We start from the raw sequence: 16,057 nt of genomic DNA, 5'->3' as shown, positions 1-16,057 counted from the left end.
TAAACCAAAGTTCGCTCACGCTTGCTCCTGCTGGCTCTTTTCCATTTCAATCACTTTTTTGCGTAAGATGAGGTTGATACCGTTCAAGATCTCATTCTTCTGCACCAAGATATCTCTCAACTTCTTGCCATCCTCGTCAAGCTTCTTGATCTTCTTGTCGTAAACTTTTTTGGCATCGTCTGCGTTTTTTTCAACATAGTATCCGGTTCCAATATCCACCAAGAAATCCTGCTTGGACACAGCTTTGCCCGGGATATACAACGAGCTCGTGAGCGGCACTAGCATTTCGTCTTCTTTAGTCTTTTCTAGCTTATTTATGCTAACAATGCAATCTTTTAATTTCGCCTGCGCTGTTTGCAAAGCTTGAAGTGATTGGGTGAAATGGTTGATCTCCTGGTCGACATTCTTGCGAAACTCAACCAACTGCTGCGGTGAGAGGGCATTGAGATCTATCTTCTGTGGCTGTGACATTTATGTTTGACTCTTTACTAATCTTAGAACTCTGCTGTTCTTTCCTTCCCCCCTCTCCTGGTTGGATCTTTTGCTGCAATCGCTGAGAATTCTCTGTATCTGTCGTACTTCAATTTAATCCACACTTTGGCAAGCAGAGTGGTGTTGAAATTTCTAGATGCTTCGCACAATCTTTATCTTCTTGATTTTCAACTCTTTTGCTCAAACCAAGCCAAAAACTACAAAAAACTCAGAGCAAGCAGCACAGACAGAAATAATCCTCGAGCTATGGGTAATGAAGGCGGCACTATAGCCCGGAGGCAGGATATCTTGTCGTTGCACAACCTGAATCAAGCGTCATCGTCAAAATCAGCAGCCAAGGGCGGCGGCGGCGGCGGCGAAATAAGTGAAGACGCCGAGCAGGTCCTACTTCAAACTTGTGCCATATCTGGCTTGCCGCTTTACCAAAACAATCCCATAGTAGGAGATTACAGAGGCAAATTATACATAAAGGAAAAAATACTACAGTACATGCTAGATTTTAAACTAGACAAATCCAAACTCAAATTACCGTTTCAGCACCTCAAATCGTTAAAGGATCTTTGCGCAGTAGCGATAACGTGGGCGGTAATTGACGACATTGCGCACTTTCAATGCCCCATCACGAAGGAATTGGACGACAAGACGTCGTATTGCTACCTCAGGCCGTGTGGATGCGTGCTATCGTACAAGTATCTCAAAGAATTGAAAAAAACCATCGTTAGGGAAACCCTAGACCGACAAGGTCAACATGATGCAAGGTGTCCGGTGTGCAATAAGGAGTTTACCTTTGACTATGACTTGGTCATCATCAACCCCATGGATAATCCAGATTTCCTAGAGATCAATAACGAAAACTACAAACACTTGAAGCACGTGCTTCGTTTGAGCAACGCCAAGGAGCCGCTCAAGAAGAAAAAGAGCAAGCCGCCTGAGCTCGCCTCGGAGGGAAGCTTGTGTTCGACGCTCGAGCTTCCCAAGGATGAGTTTGTGAGGAAACGGAAACAGCAGGACTTGGACGAAGTTCCCAACGAAACTAAGCGTACGAGAGCATAGCACTATCGATTTATCAATTTATCAGTTGTTATCAAGTTCAATTTCAGTTCACCTTTTATTTATTGCCCGCCAGTATAGAAAAAAAAACAACCTATGTACAAGATTCACCTTTCTCTGGTTTCCCCCGATCTCTCTCTCCCAAGTTAAAACGACAATCATTCAGGTTTAGATTTATCCGCTTGTCTCGCCTCGTGATACTGCTCCTGCTCGAATTTGAGTTTCTCCTTGTTCCAAGGCGCATAGTCCGAGTTGGCCCATACGTTGAACACGATGCTCCCCGTGCCAACCACGCAGAAACCCACTAGTCCCAACACTGCTAATCTGTGGACTGCGTCAGTAACGCGAACGTGACGTGGAAGTTGATTGCCTGCCATTTTTTTCCTCTTGTATGTGTTGTGATTTAACTTGGTGCTTAAACGAAATCGATTTGCAAGAAAGGACTTTTCTTTTGGTTTCTCTTTTTTGCTTCTTCTGGTTCCCTTCCTCTCTTTTTTTCCGGGCTGGGGTCTGGAAAAAAAAATCTAATGGTACATTCAGCATCGTTATTGACTATTTATCATTACAGACTACCTATACTAGATCAAATATTTCAACCAGCTGCTATTGACCAACCCGATTTCAATCAAAGAGGGGTTTGCGTACACGACTCCTGGAAACCAGTGGCTGTTGTGGATCCGGAAAAAGTTGGCAGCTGCTGCGTCTCGATCGTGGATGCTCTCGTGATGCTGGTCTAGCACTTCGCTGATTATATAGTCGAGTAAATCGTGGCTTGTTTCATTCATGGCATTCAACTGGGTTCTGGAAACTCGGTTGGTTTCTGCCAAGATGTTTGCCGGCTCCTCCGCTACAAAAGTGTCGAAACCTTTGATGTCCACGTGTCCCACTGGTAAAGTGCTATCGCTTTCTTGTGTTGCTGCTGTGTTTGTTGTTGTTGTTGTTGTTGTTGTTGTTGTTGTTGTTGTTGTTGTTATTGTTGTTGTTGTTGTTGCTGCTGCTGGGTCTTCAGCCATGGGTTTCAAAGACTCGTAGTTTCCAATCTCTATCGAAACCGGGAATTGTCTTGGTTGGATCCCCTTGATGATGAATTTCTTCTTCGGTGCATTTTCCCCCACTTGCCCCACGTTCAAAACTTTCGCCTCTGCAAAGGGGAACGCCTTGGTTACGTTCTTGATAAAGTCCACCGCGGGCAACAACTGGTTCAAATTCGGGGTCCGGTTAACAAAATCTGGTTTCCAAACCTCTTGGAATTGCGTTTCATAGGCTTTCCATATCGAGATTTGGGTGACTTCCACTTGTTCGCTCTTGGTGGGCTCGTAGCAGCAGTGCAACCAGGTTGTAGCTCTCGCAGGCTCGGGGAACTTGAGCAAGATCCGGTAAAGATCAGGTGCCAATTCTGGTGCCGTGGTTGGCGCTCCGTGATACTGAGTTCTTTTGGACAAATTGAAAATTGGGGTCTGACGAGGTTGGGGAGGTTCTTGCAATGTTAAATCCGATAACAACAAACGGGGCAATTGCTTAATCAAAGTCTCGTAATTGGCCTTGGAGGTGGAAAGTTGCAACAATTTCCTCAATCGAAACTTTTGTGTTTCCTTGATCGACAGCGAATGGTCCTCGTGAAGAGCTTGCGAGAAAAGATACATTTTCAAAAAATCCAATACTGCGAAACTGATCTCATTGTCAGCTACCAAGAGCTTTTCCACGATGTTTTCCAAGTGCCGACTAGTCATTGCGTCGATGCAATTGTTTGTGACCTTAACGTCGTCTTCGTCTTGCCCTAGATTCACGTCGTCGCCATCATCGTCATCGTCGTTGTTGTTGTTGTTGTTGTTGTTGTTATTGCCGTCATAGTCATGGTCATGGTCGTTGTAATCCTCGTATTCTCCATCTTCATCTTCCTCTTCCTCTTCGGTCGACTTGGTATTCTTGTCCCAAGTGATTAGCAAATGGGACACGCATTTAAGTGTGTTGATAAACACATTCTTGTCGTTTGTAGACATTAAAATTTGCAAAAGCGCGTTGAATAAGGCGTCGCCTTTGCTGTTATTGACGTAGTAGCTCGTCAATGGCTCCAACAAGTCAATAACGTAGTTTAAAGCTTCGAAAAACTGATTGTCAAATTGCACGAGTTCGTGCGGCTGCCCCGGCTTAAAGAACCAGTTGGCGAGTATCTTGACCATTTCCACCAACTGCTTCTTGAATGTTGGAACTTGAGATAGCCATTGCTGGTTGCGCAAGTCTTGCGCCGAGTTTCGCAACGTCAAAAGCGCATCCAAACTATGCGACATTACTTGTTGATCGACAGCCTCATAGTGTTTATCGTGGATAAGCTGGTACGGCTTGTACAAGTAGGTGATCAACTCGTGCGCAACAAACGTCTCTCTCTCCAATTGCAAATATGGATTTATGGAGTTTCTCGCCAAGGTGTTTAAGACCCAATCCACCTCGCTCTCCATGCCGGACTTCAAAGCCATGACGATTCTCCTCTTTTCGTCGACGCCTCGGTGATTACTGCCGATGCTCTGGACATGGTTGAAGCTACCGAATGTCGGGAAGCCAGAGGCCATGCTCTGGAACGGAGTCCCGATGTTTGGTTGCAGTTCATTACTGTTATCTGTACTGAGCGGTACTGTGGTCCGTGAATTCGACGCAACGGGTATAAGCGACGGCATTCTTGATAATCACGATCCACGTTCCAACAAAGACAGACGCATCAAAGCCTTCCCGAGGTATTTGTATGGAGTTTGGACATTTTGAACCTTTCGGTAAAGAAAGGAAAAAAAAAACAAATTGTGGTAGTGTGCCAGTGCACATTTCCTGGCCAACTATACCGACAACTGACAGTTTGAGCAACAGCAACACTTGTCCAGCACTCAAATGTGCCATGATGGGGCTAACTTTCTGCTAGAAAGATAGATTCAGAAACGTTCAAACTCTTCATCAGCTTTATGAAACAGAATGTTCAACGAGGCAGGCAGCATTTTGTTTTTTTTTTTTTTTTTTCAGATTGATGGCTCTCTGAGGAATTTGGTTGCAAAAAAAAAAAATCGCCAAACAAGGCCAACCCTTGGAAATGATTACGAGACTAGATACTCACTTGTACTCGTGTGACGAGAGCTGTAATTGCAGCTGTCATCTGAGTTTGAGATTTGAGGATAGACTTGTACCTGTCGATACAGTGGTGGAAATGGTGTTCGTAAGTGTATAGTCGCCGCTCTACGGCCTTTCATTTATTTTTTTCCCTTGCTATCGCCACTCCGACTCCCCACAATAATTATGCCTTGGGTTAATGAGATGTAACGGTTATCTTTGGTCTTTGAGGATCTGTACTTATCTCGACAAGTTTTTTCTAGTTTCGACTCCATTCAGAGTTCAGGCTCCTGTTCGTTAAGCATGTGGATTCTGAGTTTTATTCAAGCTTTGGCAATCGCCTCTACCACGCAGGCGTTCCTCAATGGGTTTCTTTTCGGCTCCGGGAACCAAGTCGTTCTTTCCCAAAACGACGCTGCGACTCATGACGCCAGCACTAGTGCACTCTTGAACAAGATTCTCGAGCTGATCGATAAAGAAACCCCCGTGTTTTTAACTGAGGCGTGGGCCGACATGCAAGCAAATTTGCCGCCTGCTGAAATCACGAAAATGGTCAAGAAGTTTGGTGAGAACCGCGCCCCCAAAAAAGAAAAGACCAAGACCAGGCCAAGCTTGGAAGTTGAGACAGAGGGGTTTGAGGTGTTTACTGATGGGAAATTTCAAGACTACTCCTTGAGAGTCAAAGCTACAAACCCTGAAATATTGGGCCTCGACACCGTCAACCAATACTCTGGCTACATTGATGTGCAAAGCATCGACCACCACTATTTCTTTTGGTTCTTTGAAAGTCGAAACGACCCAAAGAACGATCCAGTTGTCTTGTGGCTCAATGGCGGACCGGGATGCAGCGATGCTACGGGGTTATTTTTCGAGTTGGGGCCAGCTTCAATCAACGCTACCTTGCAGCCGGTTCACAATCCTTACTCGTGGAACTCCAATGCCTCGGTCATCTTTTTGGACCAACCCGTTGGTGTTGGATACTCGTACTCGGGCGGCGACGAAGTGAAAAACACAGAGACTGCTGCTAAAGATGTCTTTGTGTTCTTGGAGTTGTTTTTCCAAAAGTTTTCCCACTTTAGCAAGAACAAGTTCCATATCGCGGGCGAATCTTATGCTGGCCACTATATCCCCAAATTTGCCAGTGAGATCTTAAGCAATGCCGATAGGTCATTCGACTTGGCCTCGGTCTTGATCGGAAATGGAATCACCGACCCTTTAATCCAAGCAGGCTCGTATGAACCTATGGCATGCGGACGTGGTGGCTATAAGCCAGTCTTGACTGAGCAACAGTGCTCCAGAATGGACCGTGACTACCCCAAATGTGTCAGATTGGCGAAATTGTGCTACAAATTCCAAACTGCATTCACATGCGTCCCCGCTGAATACTACTGCGAGACGAAATTGTTCCAACCCTATGCTGAAACAGGCTTAAACCCATACGATATCAGGAAGAAATGTGCCGATGAGGGCGGCAATTGCTACGTGGAGATGGACTACATCGACGACTACTTGAACTTGGACTATGTTAAAAAAGCCGTTGGTGCTTCCAACATTGACATCTTCACCGCGTGCGATGATACCGTGTTTAGAAACTTTGTATTTGACGGTGATGAGTACAAGCCTTTCCAAGGGTACGTTGCTGAGCTATTGGAGAAAAACATCCCCGTCTTGATCTACGCGGGTGACAAGGACTACATTTGCAATTGGCTAGGCAACTACATGTGGGTCAACAAATTGGAATATCAAGATGGTGAAATTTTCGCTAATCAACCTTTAAAGCCCTGGATTCCCGAAAAAGTTTCAAAGTCCAACTCAGACAGCAATGTGCAGTCGAAACCGGCCGGCCAAGTTAAAAACTACAAGCATTTCACGTATTTGAGGATTTACGATGCAGGACATATGGTGCCATATGACCAACCCAAGAACTCCTTATCTATGTTGAATACCTGGATAAGCGGGGACTACTCGTTAGGCTACACTCCCAATTAAAGGTAAAAAAAAAAAAGAAAATAACAACAAACAACAGCATCCCAATCCCACTCACCCCGTCACCCCGCCATCATTACCATCACCATTCCCATTGCCACTGCCGCGTTCTTGTGAGGCTGTTTTCTTTTTTTTTTTCGCTTTTGTTTTTGTTTGAAAATTGGTTCCATAAGGCAAGGTCGCGAGACTCGTCCGAAGCAGTTGATGTGTGCAATATCCGGTGTTGTTTTCAACATGGTTGCATTAGGCATTGTTTCCTTTTATCATATAAAAGTTGATTATTTTAAAAACACAACTGACAAAGAATATCTCCGAAGCAAACCCTGTATTTTCTTCTTCTAGAGTATGCATAACTTCACATGTGTTAAAGTAGTGTGACTACAAGCTCGGCTAGATTAGGCAATCGATCAACCGTTTCTGAGATATTTGCAAAGAGCGTTGACTCCCGTGAAAAAAGAAATATAGTGAAGCAATCGCAATTGCAATGAATGAAGTTGAAAAATTTTATTATGTTTGGAAGTAGTTGTTGAAAGCTGGGTTCTTGCATGGACGAACATCAGCGTATGTTATGACTTTGCTGAAAGTGTGAATAGAAAGATATCGTCTGAGTTTACGCCGAGGCCATTGTTGTTGGTATCTAACCACAACAAGCGTTTGAAGTTCGAAGCAAATGAAATAAGAAAGCACTCACAATTCTAGCTCTTGTTGTTGTGGGTTGTCTTTTTTTCTCATTCTTTTTTTTGTCTTTGGCAACGAGTGTTGATATGCTTAGCTTTGAAATGCATCAATCTTATGAAACCCTCAGCTAAGCGAGGCCATTGCTTCCGCCATTCGGCTTGTAGCGAAAGTGAAAAAAACGGCGCTAGAGGTATGGCGATGGATGGGCGTATGCGCGCTATTAAGCGACGGTTGTTGTCGCAAAGTGTTGATTTTGTGTAGTGTAGCCCCATACGCACAAATTGCAAAAATATTTACGAGATGCACTCTGTTTTTTTTTCATCTTTCTTTCTTTCAACTGGGCGGTGATGGGGATGCAAACAGGCGCATCCATGCAGAGTCAACTCACACGAGTGGTTATTTCTAGATATTGTGGAGAGAAGGAGGGGAGGGGATAGGAGGAAGCTGGCATCCCCCCTATCTACCGCGCGTTGCACAGTGACAAGTAGTGGTTTATTGGGTTCCCATCTTGTTTGCATCGCAAAACTGCCACCCGCTGTACTTCCTCTAAATCCGTTACTTCTGCGGGGGGAGGGGGTGGAAACTCAACAGAGCTCGGAGGGAGGACGGAGGGAGAGCACTATGTTTATGATTTGAAAAAAGCAAAGGAACCACGGTAATTTAAACTGGACGGGGTGGGGAGTGCTTCAGGTGATTGATATGGGGCGCAGCCTGACTCTGTTGTGCTTCTGATAGTCGTAGTAGCAGCACTAGCAGTTGCAGTTGCAGTAGTAGTAATATCCTCACACGACGACTAGGCTTTGGGCTCATCACACTTGTGCTAGCTGCTTCAAATCGTGTGTGGAGAGTATATTATTTCTTGTCCATCGTTTCAACGTGAAAAAAAAACAAACCAAAAACAACAATGATTTTGCTTCATTTGAATCAACGGCTCTCGCAATGTAAAAGATAAGTAGTGAACCATTTTATGTGTACATGATTTGGGTGTACATCTTGCCTATCTGGGGCTATGGCAATGATGCTGTATAATTTTATATTATGGGGACACTTGATATTGAGTCACACGCCTGGTCTTTATTTTTTCTCGCAATCTTTGATAGTAGATGTAAGGAAGTAGCGATTATAATTACAAACGCCCAATAGAAATAAGTGGGTTTTTAAGATATTATTACAATCGTGATCCAGTGGTGGTGGTGATAGTTGCGGCGGCAGTAGTGCTATTGGTAGTGGGTGCTGGCGAAAATTTCTAGCGGGGGCCGCACTAAAAACCTCTGGCCAGCGCTTTCTCGAATTTGCGCCCTCCTGTTTAGGTCAAAAGAGCCAGTACGATGGACGAGTTTACCGATTTCAACAACTGAGATCAATCGTAACAATAAGGATTGAGACTCCACGCCCTTGATCCCAGCAATCTGAACAGCACATTTGTCGCTGCTCATGTACCCACACACAATCGTCAGTTTATGCTGCGTATAGATTGCACGCGCTTTTGTTGTTTCGGGTAGGGCATGTTCTGCGTGCAATTTAGCTGTGCGCCTAATTCCGAGTATAATTGGCAACAGGTTATTATATTGGTTAGTTTGGTTGTTGCAAAAAAAAATTATCAACAAACCGTCTCTATCATCGAGTGCAAAAGACCAACAACAACAACAACAACCGGGGTTTTCAGCATACGCATACACTCCTAACCAGTGTATGCTAGGACTGCTGTGAGTTTCCAATTTAAATAGCTGCTAGATTTCCTCCTCCACATTTCCAATTTTTATCTTCTCTTTCTTCCTTTCTTTCGTTTCTTCTTTAGTTTATTCACTCCATTACCCTCGAAGCCAACTTCATACTTTCGTTAAATTATTACTTCTTTTCCTTAAAATGCAATTCAAGTCATTAGCCGCCATCTCAGCTTTGTCAGCTGTCGCTTCCGCAACCAACTTCCAAAACGCTACTGTCATCACCACTGACATTACCGTTACTGCTTACACCACCTACTGCCCAGAACCAACCACCATCACCTTGACTGTTTGTGATGAATCCGCCATCTGCAAGGCCAGTGAAATCGTCGTTGCTGAGGCCCAGACCATCACCATCACCGAAGACTGCGTCATCCCAGTTTCATACACCACTGCTGAGTACACCATCACCAAGACCCTTCCATGTGTAGAATGTGCTGGTGAAGAAGAAACCGTTGCTCCAGTTGCCGAAGAGGAAACCATTGTTCCAGTTCCAGAAGTGCCAGCTGAAGAAACCGTCGCTCCAGTTCCAGCTCCAGCTGATGCTTCAGAGTCATACGCTCCAATCTATGAAGTCACTTCTTACGAAGGTGCTGCTGGCAAGAATGTTGCTGGTCTTGCTGCTGGTTTCCTCGCTGTTGCTGCTGCTTTCTTATAAGCAAATCACCACCACCCACCTCAACCACCCTTCTTTTCACCATCTCCTCCTCCAATTGAATTTATAAAACTTTGGTTCATACCTGTCATTATATTATTGGTTTAGCAACGTTTTTCGGTGTCTTTATTTGAAGCAACCACTATCATAAAGACAATTTACAAATAATTATTTTACAACAACTATTACTGTCACTGGTACTGTTACTGTTATTACTACCACGACTTATTTAATGGCTTAACGTTTAACGCTTTACAACTTCAAAATTTCGATAACCAAGTGGAAAACTCCTCCACCACCGCCAATATTCATCTAACCTCAACAACTGCTACTACTGCATGTTTCCACTTTCACTTTTTTCCCTATTTTTTTTACTTGTTGATCTGGTAATAAGTATGCAAACTGGCTGCAGTTTCAGTTCTTCCTTTTTCACCAGTGACGCTGAGATTCGAAAGAGAACCACCACTACGGCTTCCTTTCTTACTATACAGAGACGTGGACCATTTGGCAAGCTGACTTGGCTTCACACCTATAGCTCTTGTAGATTTTTTTTAGATGTATTATATACTCCTGCTACTACTACTACTTGTAGCTTTTTTACTTGTTGAAATACTTGATTTTTCTTACTTTCTTTGAGCCCCATGGTTTCTGCTTATCGACTGGTATCAAGAACTTCTTCTTACTGTCAATCGTCCTCCCGGCTTCTCCTCTCGATGTCTCTCTCTCTCTATGCTGTTGGTAAAAAAAAAGCTAGTAGGCAATATCACGAGGTACGAGATCTACCAGCTTGTACTAACAAATATTTTCAATCGTCTCAAGTACACTGTTCCATCTTGGTGCTTCTAGCTTGCACATGAACAAGAAGACTTCCAACAGTTGACCTTTTTCAATAAAGGCATATATCTTGTAGAACAGAGGCACTCAAATAACTTCCCAATAAAACCCCCAGAGAAAGCACAAGTTGTACATGATTGGTTAGGCAAGCAAAAGCAAAAAAAAAAAAACAAAGCAAATGTCTTCCAGTTCTGAAACAAACCTGGGCCTGGCAAGTCAGTATCCAGATTCTTCGCCAGGGCTTCTTCCATCGGGCCCAACTTCAAGTTTCCCCAAGACGTCTCGGTTCTTTGACAAGTCGGCCTTGCCGAGCCTAAAGTCTTTTGAAATCAACTTCCAAAACACTCGTAAACAAGTTTGGTTCAATGGGCAGAATTCAAACTACAACTACAATCCATATAGTATACCGCAGCTGAGAACTAAAAATGCAATCCCGATCATTTATAACAACATTCCCTCCAAAATCTCCATCGTGCAACCCGTGGAGCCGCAACAGAACGAAATCCCGTTTCTACAGTTGAACGAGGAGTTGGTGAAAGACCCCATGGCAGTTGTGGACAATTTACTGGAAATCGGCAAGAAATATGGAGCGATCAAATTGAAGTTGCCCGTAAAAGACCAAAGCAGGTTTCATGCCGCAAACCAAGTAAATGCAGATCTATTCTGGTTTCAAGCAAATAAGCAATTAGTCTCACCGAAATACGATGAATTCCACTTGAGATTGCAGTTCCACAAGAACTTGTCGAAATTCTTAAACAGCTCTTCCCTGGCTAAAAATTACATTCCACATCTGTACAGCAATGAGCAAAACTCGGGTTCGAATTCAAATTCAAATTCATTTACTTTCACCAAATCTCCAATGGTTGATAAAAGACCTCTAGATTTGTACAAACTATTTCAATCTGTCATGATGCGCGGCGGCTTTGCAGAGGTGGTCAACAAGAAGCTTTGGGCTCAGATTGGAAGAGAATTGGGTTATAAAGGTAAGATAATGACCAGTTTGAGTAGTTCACTAAAAGCTGCTTATCAAAAGGTACTTCACCCTTATGAGTTGCATTTGGAGTCTGAAAACCAGAAGCAGAGCCGAGATTGTGAAATTGAAAAAGCAGAAAAAACAATAGAGACAGGTGATGGGGAAAAGATCCACCTCAACGGAAAGCGAAGTCACCAATTAAGGGAAACACCAGTGCCAAGGAAACGCATCAAGATTGAACAACGACTGTCGTCGGCTCCATTAATTGTTGGTTCGGCGAAACAATTTAAAAGGCGAAACAAAACCAAAGTCACCAAAGGGTTTCTTTTAAACTCGCCTCATCTGATAAATATCAAGCCCCCAAACACATTCTCGATTAAAAACGACGAAAAGAAAAGGAGTAGGCGAGGTCAGGACACTTTCTATGCAACCATTGAACCTCGCACGGAAGTGGAGCTGAGCTTGAGGTACACCGAAAATAATGATGATGACACACCGTACACGCAGCCGTGGAAGACGGCGTCGGTTTACACGCTAAGACAATTTATGGAAAAAGACCTCAATTTCCAAGAGCACATCTTGAGCTATGCTAAAGAACAAGATTTCCCGACAGACGCATTTGGGAAAGCTATGATCAAACTCAAACAGCTCGAGGACCTATATTGGAAATATATGCGCAATGAAATGGTTGAGTCATCGTTTGTTTGCGCCGAATTGGAGATGGGCAAAGACATTCCTAGCCGCATTAGTGGGTCGGGTTTTGTCAGGATTGGAGATGACCTACGAGATTACAAAAATGCATTGAACAACTATCAAGTCAATGTGCAAAACTCAAAAAACTCGAGCCAGTCTCGAAACGGAATCATACAGGCTCGCGACGGTGATGAAAACTCTTCGAGTGGTGGTGGTGGCGGCAACCAATCCGGGGGCGGCGGCGGCGGCAGCAGCAGCTCCCAGAGCAAGAGTATTCAAGCGGCACTCTGTCCTTGGAACTTGCACAACTTTTCAATGTTGCCCAATTCCATCTTGGGAGCTTTGAACGACAATGACATGGCCAACGAGGAGTTGACGAGAACAAAAGTCAATGTTGGGATGACGTTTAGTACCGAAAATTGGTCCTGCGAAGACCATTTTACTCAGCTAATAAATTATCATTTCTTTGGCGCGAGCAAGCAATGGTATTTTATACCCGAGTCTGAGTTTGAAAAATTCGAAAAATTGATTGAACAAGTTAGCCTCGAGCAGCCGCTGGCGTCTCATATCAACCGCGGTGCATCATCTATCGACTCTCAAGCGCTGACGACATTTTCACACTCAAAAGCGGAAACGGACGAGTTTTTGACTAGCACGTTGGAATATTCCGTCAGTGCCGGCACGGACATCAGACTGAAACTCACCAATTCCAAACTTGCAAGTCTCGTTGATGGTGGTGACCTTAATAACTGTACCAACAAAGAAAACCGCATTTTCAAGTACAATCAAGAGCTGCTTATTACACCAGAGTTGTTGGACCAACACAATATACGGTACACCGCCACCATCCAGCACCCGGGCGAGTTTGTCGTCAAGTATCCGAAAACTTACTCGTGCTGTATATCGCATGGATTCAACTTTACCGAGGAGGTGAATTTTGCCTCTAGCACGTGGTTAAAGTATGCCCAGGAGGGAGAAAAATGGGTCTCGAAGCAAGGCGTCATTCCCAATTTTCTGTTTTTCAAGCTTCTAGTCTCTTTAGCGGTGATTTACGATAACGGGGACAATGTCTTGTTCAACTCCACCGTGTTTGCCAATGTGGCTGCTCTTTACAAACCGCTTTATCAGCGGGAGCTTGAATTGAGAAACGAGGTTCGAAAATTGAAAAATGTCAAAGAGTCGGCAATCGCCGACGATAGTTCTGCAGATATAGTTGCAGATGATACGCTTGAGAATGTCTATCCAACAAGAATGGTGATAACTGAAAACAAATCTAAACAGTCGATTATCATATCCATGGAGAGCTTTTTGGAAAAGCAGCAAAATCCAGACGTGTTTCAAGATTGTCAAATTGAAATGCAAACTTTTTATTCCGATGAAAAGATTCGCAGTTTTTTCAAGATCTTGAGCGATTACTCGGTGGATTTCGAGTCTTGGGTAGTGAATTTTGAGCAAACCATGGCTAGTGGCGAGCAGATCTCGTTGAAACAAGCAAAGTTATTGCTTACCGAGGGGGACAAGATCCTCTCCTGCATCAATTCAACTTCCAATAGCAATTCACATGATGATCAACCTAGTCAAGACAAGTTTGTTTTGTTCAAGTCTCATCTTGCAAATTTGAGAAGACTCACCACAAGCTCAACTCAATTCGTTGAGGAGTGCCAAAACTTGTTGTCACTCAAACACCAGCAACGGATTCGGCATGCCCAAGGTACAACGGGTGATCGTACTGCCTCGTTGATAGACTTGATCAACGTTGTTGATGTTATTCCAAAATTGAATTTATCCTGCCCCGAAGTCGACCAAATCTTGGAGTTTAAGAATGAGATTGAAAATTTCGACAAGGCAAGCAGGTTGTTGATTTCCAAAAAGAGCAAAACGTTGCAGGAGTTTGACGACTTAATCAGTCTAGGGGAGAGTTTTGGATTAGAAATTCCATCTTTGGAGTTTATGACTAGAATTCGGGATCGGATGGAATGGCTCAAGATATATGATTTGATAGAAAAGGGAGTTGATCCTTATGCTGACCAAAAGGAGGTTTTCACCATTGACAATTTGAGAACTTTCCACGAAAAAGGAGCGCAAATCTTATCCGAAAACGACGTTAAGCTCGTTGCCGATGTCGAGAAAATCTTAAACGAAAGCACATTGTTCAACCATGACGTAACGAAACTTCTCCTGTACAAGTTTGTGCACGATTTAGATCTTGAGAAAATAGCAGAAACCATTCATCGGTTTGTTAACGATAAGCTTTTCATTTCCATTGAAAACTACAACGAGCTATCAAAGATCAACATCAATTTGAAACTTATCGCCCAGTATAGGGAAAAAAGAATGAATTTATTATCATCATCATCATCATCATCACCACTGGATAAAGCCTCGTGTCCCGAGTTGAAGCAAATGCTTCATGCAATTTCTGAAAGTGGGTTGAGATTCGACACCGAGAATTTTGAAGAGATGTTGCAAAACGCAGAAACGTGGGTGGAACAAAGCTGGCGCCAAGTTGAAAAACTCAAAATAATCACCACCATGAACAAGAAAGTCAACTTGGATGACGTTAACCAGAAGCTAACGATGAATGGCAAATTCGTTGAAAAGTTGGTGCGCATGTTGCAAAAGGCCCAGTTTAGCTTTTCACCTGAAGACACTTTTGAAAAATCGTCGTACAATTTACGCATCACAAACTCCACCGAGGATCCTACTTTTTACTGCATTTGCCGGGAGTACGAACATGGAACCATGGTTGAGTGCGAGCATTGTAACGAGTGGTTCCACGTGCAGTGCGTCAAGAATATCAGTGACACGAATGCTGACAGTTACAAATGTCCCGTTTGCTTGCTTTTGGAGTCTTTACAGGATACGGACCAGTTTTTGGCGTCGCAGATGTCGTTTCTGGAGTATAGAAGGATTTATTCCGCAGGCTGTGAACTTTTGAGCGTTCCTGTGAATGAAATGGAGATAATGGAGGTTTTGATTGATTTTTTACAGGCCAATGTAAATGAAGTTGAAAGGAAGTTGCTTTCAGATCAGGATGAAGGTCAAGGACAAGGTCACGACAATGCCAAGATCCAATTTGGGAAATTGAGGTTTGAGGTGCTCAAATTTTACGGCAGCGGATTTTCGTTTGATCTCATAGGACGCATGTTGGAGCGATGCAGAAGATTGCAGCCGCTTGTGCTCGCAGAAGATGCTCGGGCTGGAGAGTTAAAGAATGGAGACCAACCGGGGTTGGACCCGACTGCTGACGTGGAGCTTAGCTTAAAAGAATCAGAGTCATTGCCAATCCAAGATTCGATTCTCGACAGTGAAAATCCGACATCATCAGCTTTGGTGAACGGGAAAGCATCTGCTGATGGCGCGGAAGACATGCCAAAAGAAGAAGAAAAAGAAGTGAAGTTTGAGCCTGCAATAGAGTCTGGCTCTGGAGAAAGCAAAAAAGATCTCGAGACGGAGGCAGAAGTACAAGTTTCTGAAACTTCTGAATCACCTGGACACCTGACTGGAAGCCATAACAGCAACAATACCGCCGACAGTGACAAAAAGGTACCGGAGGCAGCTGCAGATGCCAAGAGCGAGACATACGAGGCACTTGCCTGCAATGGTCACAACATCGATACATCAGTACCACCGAAGAACGATGCCAATCAAGAAGAAGGCACAACAGTGGTAGATTTACATCTAGAAAATGCCCAAACCCAGGATGAGGCGAGTGAAGCCTTTCCAACTGTCACCCAAACTCAAGAATCATCAAATGGTACCACCCATGCTGAAACCGAAACCCCAAACGTTGTATAATGTATGTAAATTATCCGTGTAAAAACATCCAATACTCGCCTGAACAATCGCGTCCGTGTATTTTTATTTATTTGTGCAATAAAC

At 43.8% G+C, this 16,057-nt stretch overlaps 7 protein-coding genes across 7 annotated transcripts; 4 read left to right on the top strand and 3 right to left on the bottom strand. All coding sequences in view use genetic code 12, as the record gives it.

The window, feature by feature from the left end:
• Positions 1-15: 15 nt before the first annotated feature.
• On the bottom strand, positions 16-471 carry LODBEIA_P27040 (uncharacterized protein; the record flags this gene model as incomplete). Its single annotated transcript, XM_066972733.1, has 1 exon — positions 16-471. One exon carries the CDS (start codon positions 469-471, stop codon positions 16-18), a length of 456 nt encoding a protein of 151 aa, XP_066829642.1.
• Positions 472-738: 267 nt separating this feature from the next.
• Positions 739-1,545, top strand: LODBEIA_P27030 (uncharacterized protein; the record flags this gene model as incomplete). Its single annotated transcript, XM_066972732.1, has 1 exon — positions 739-1,545. The coding sequence occupies one exon, from the start codon at positions 739-741 to the stop codon at positions 1,543-1,545; it is 807 nt and encodes a 268-aa protein (XP_066829641.1).
• A 155-nt stretch (positions 1,546-1,700) lies between these two features.
• Positions 1,701-1,919, bottom strand: LODBEIA_P27020 (uncharacterized protein; the record flags this gene model as incomplete). Its single annotated transcript, XM_066972731.1, has 1 exon — positions 1,701-1,919. One exon carries the CDS (start codon positions 1,917-1,919, stop codon positions 1,701-1,703), a length of 219 nt encoding a protein of 72 aa, XP_066829640.1.
• Positions 1,920-2,120: 201 nt separating this feature from the next.
• LODBEIA_P27010 (uncharacterized protein) lies at positions 2,121-4,214 on the bottom strand (the record flags this gene model as incomplete). Its single annotated transcript, XM_066972730.1, has 1 exon — positions 2,121-4,214. The coding sequence occupies one exon, from the start codon at positions 4,212-4,214 to the stop codon at positions 2,121-2,123; it is 2,094 nt and encodes a 697-aa protein (XP_066829639.1).
• Positions 4,215-4,935: 721 nt separating this feature from the next.
• Positions 4,936-6,621, top strand: LODBEIA_P27000 (uncharacterized protein; the record flags this gene model as incomplete). Its single annotated transcript, XM_066972729.1, has 1 exon — positions 4,936-6,621. One exon carries the CDS (start codon positions 4,936-4,938, stop codon positions 6,619-6,621), a length of 1,686 nt encoding a protein of 561 aa, XP_066829638.1.
• A 2,541-nt stretch (positions 6,622-9,162) lies between these two features.
• On the top strand, positions 9,163-9,678 carry LODBEIA_P26990 (uncharacterized protein; the record flags this gene model as incomplete). Its single annotated transcript, XM_066972726.1, has 1 exon — positions 9,163-9,678. The coding sequence occupies one exon, from the start codon at positions 9,163-9,165 to the stop codon at positions 9,676-9,678; it is 516 nt and encodes a 171-aa protein (XP_066829637.1).
• A 1,009-nt stretch (positions 9,679-10,687) lies between these two features.
• Positions 10,688-15,973, top strand: LODBEIA_P26980 (uncharacterized protein; the record flags this gene model as incomplete). The annotated part of the gene is made up of 1 exon (XM_066972725.1): positions 10,688-15,973. One exon carries the CDS (start codon positions 10,688-10,690, stop codon positions 15,971-15,973), a length of 5,286 nt encoding a protein of 1,761 aa, XP_066829636.1.
• Positions 15,974-16,057: the final 84 nt, after the last annotated feature.

Source organism: Lodderomyces beijingensis, assembly GCF_963989305.1.
Source record: "Lodderomyces beijingensis strain CBS 14171 genome assembly, chromosome: 3".
Classification (NCBI taxonomy): Eukaryota; Fungi; Ascomycota; class Pichiomycetes; order Serinales; family Debaryomycetaceae; genus Lodderomyces; species Lodderomyces beijingensis.
Note: the sequence above shows the minus strand (reverse complement) of the source record. Positions and strands in the feature narration are given on the sequence as shown.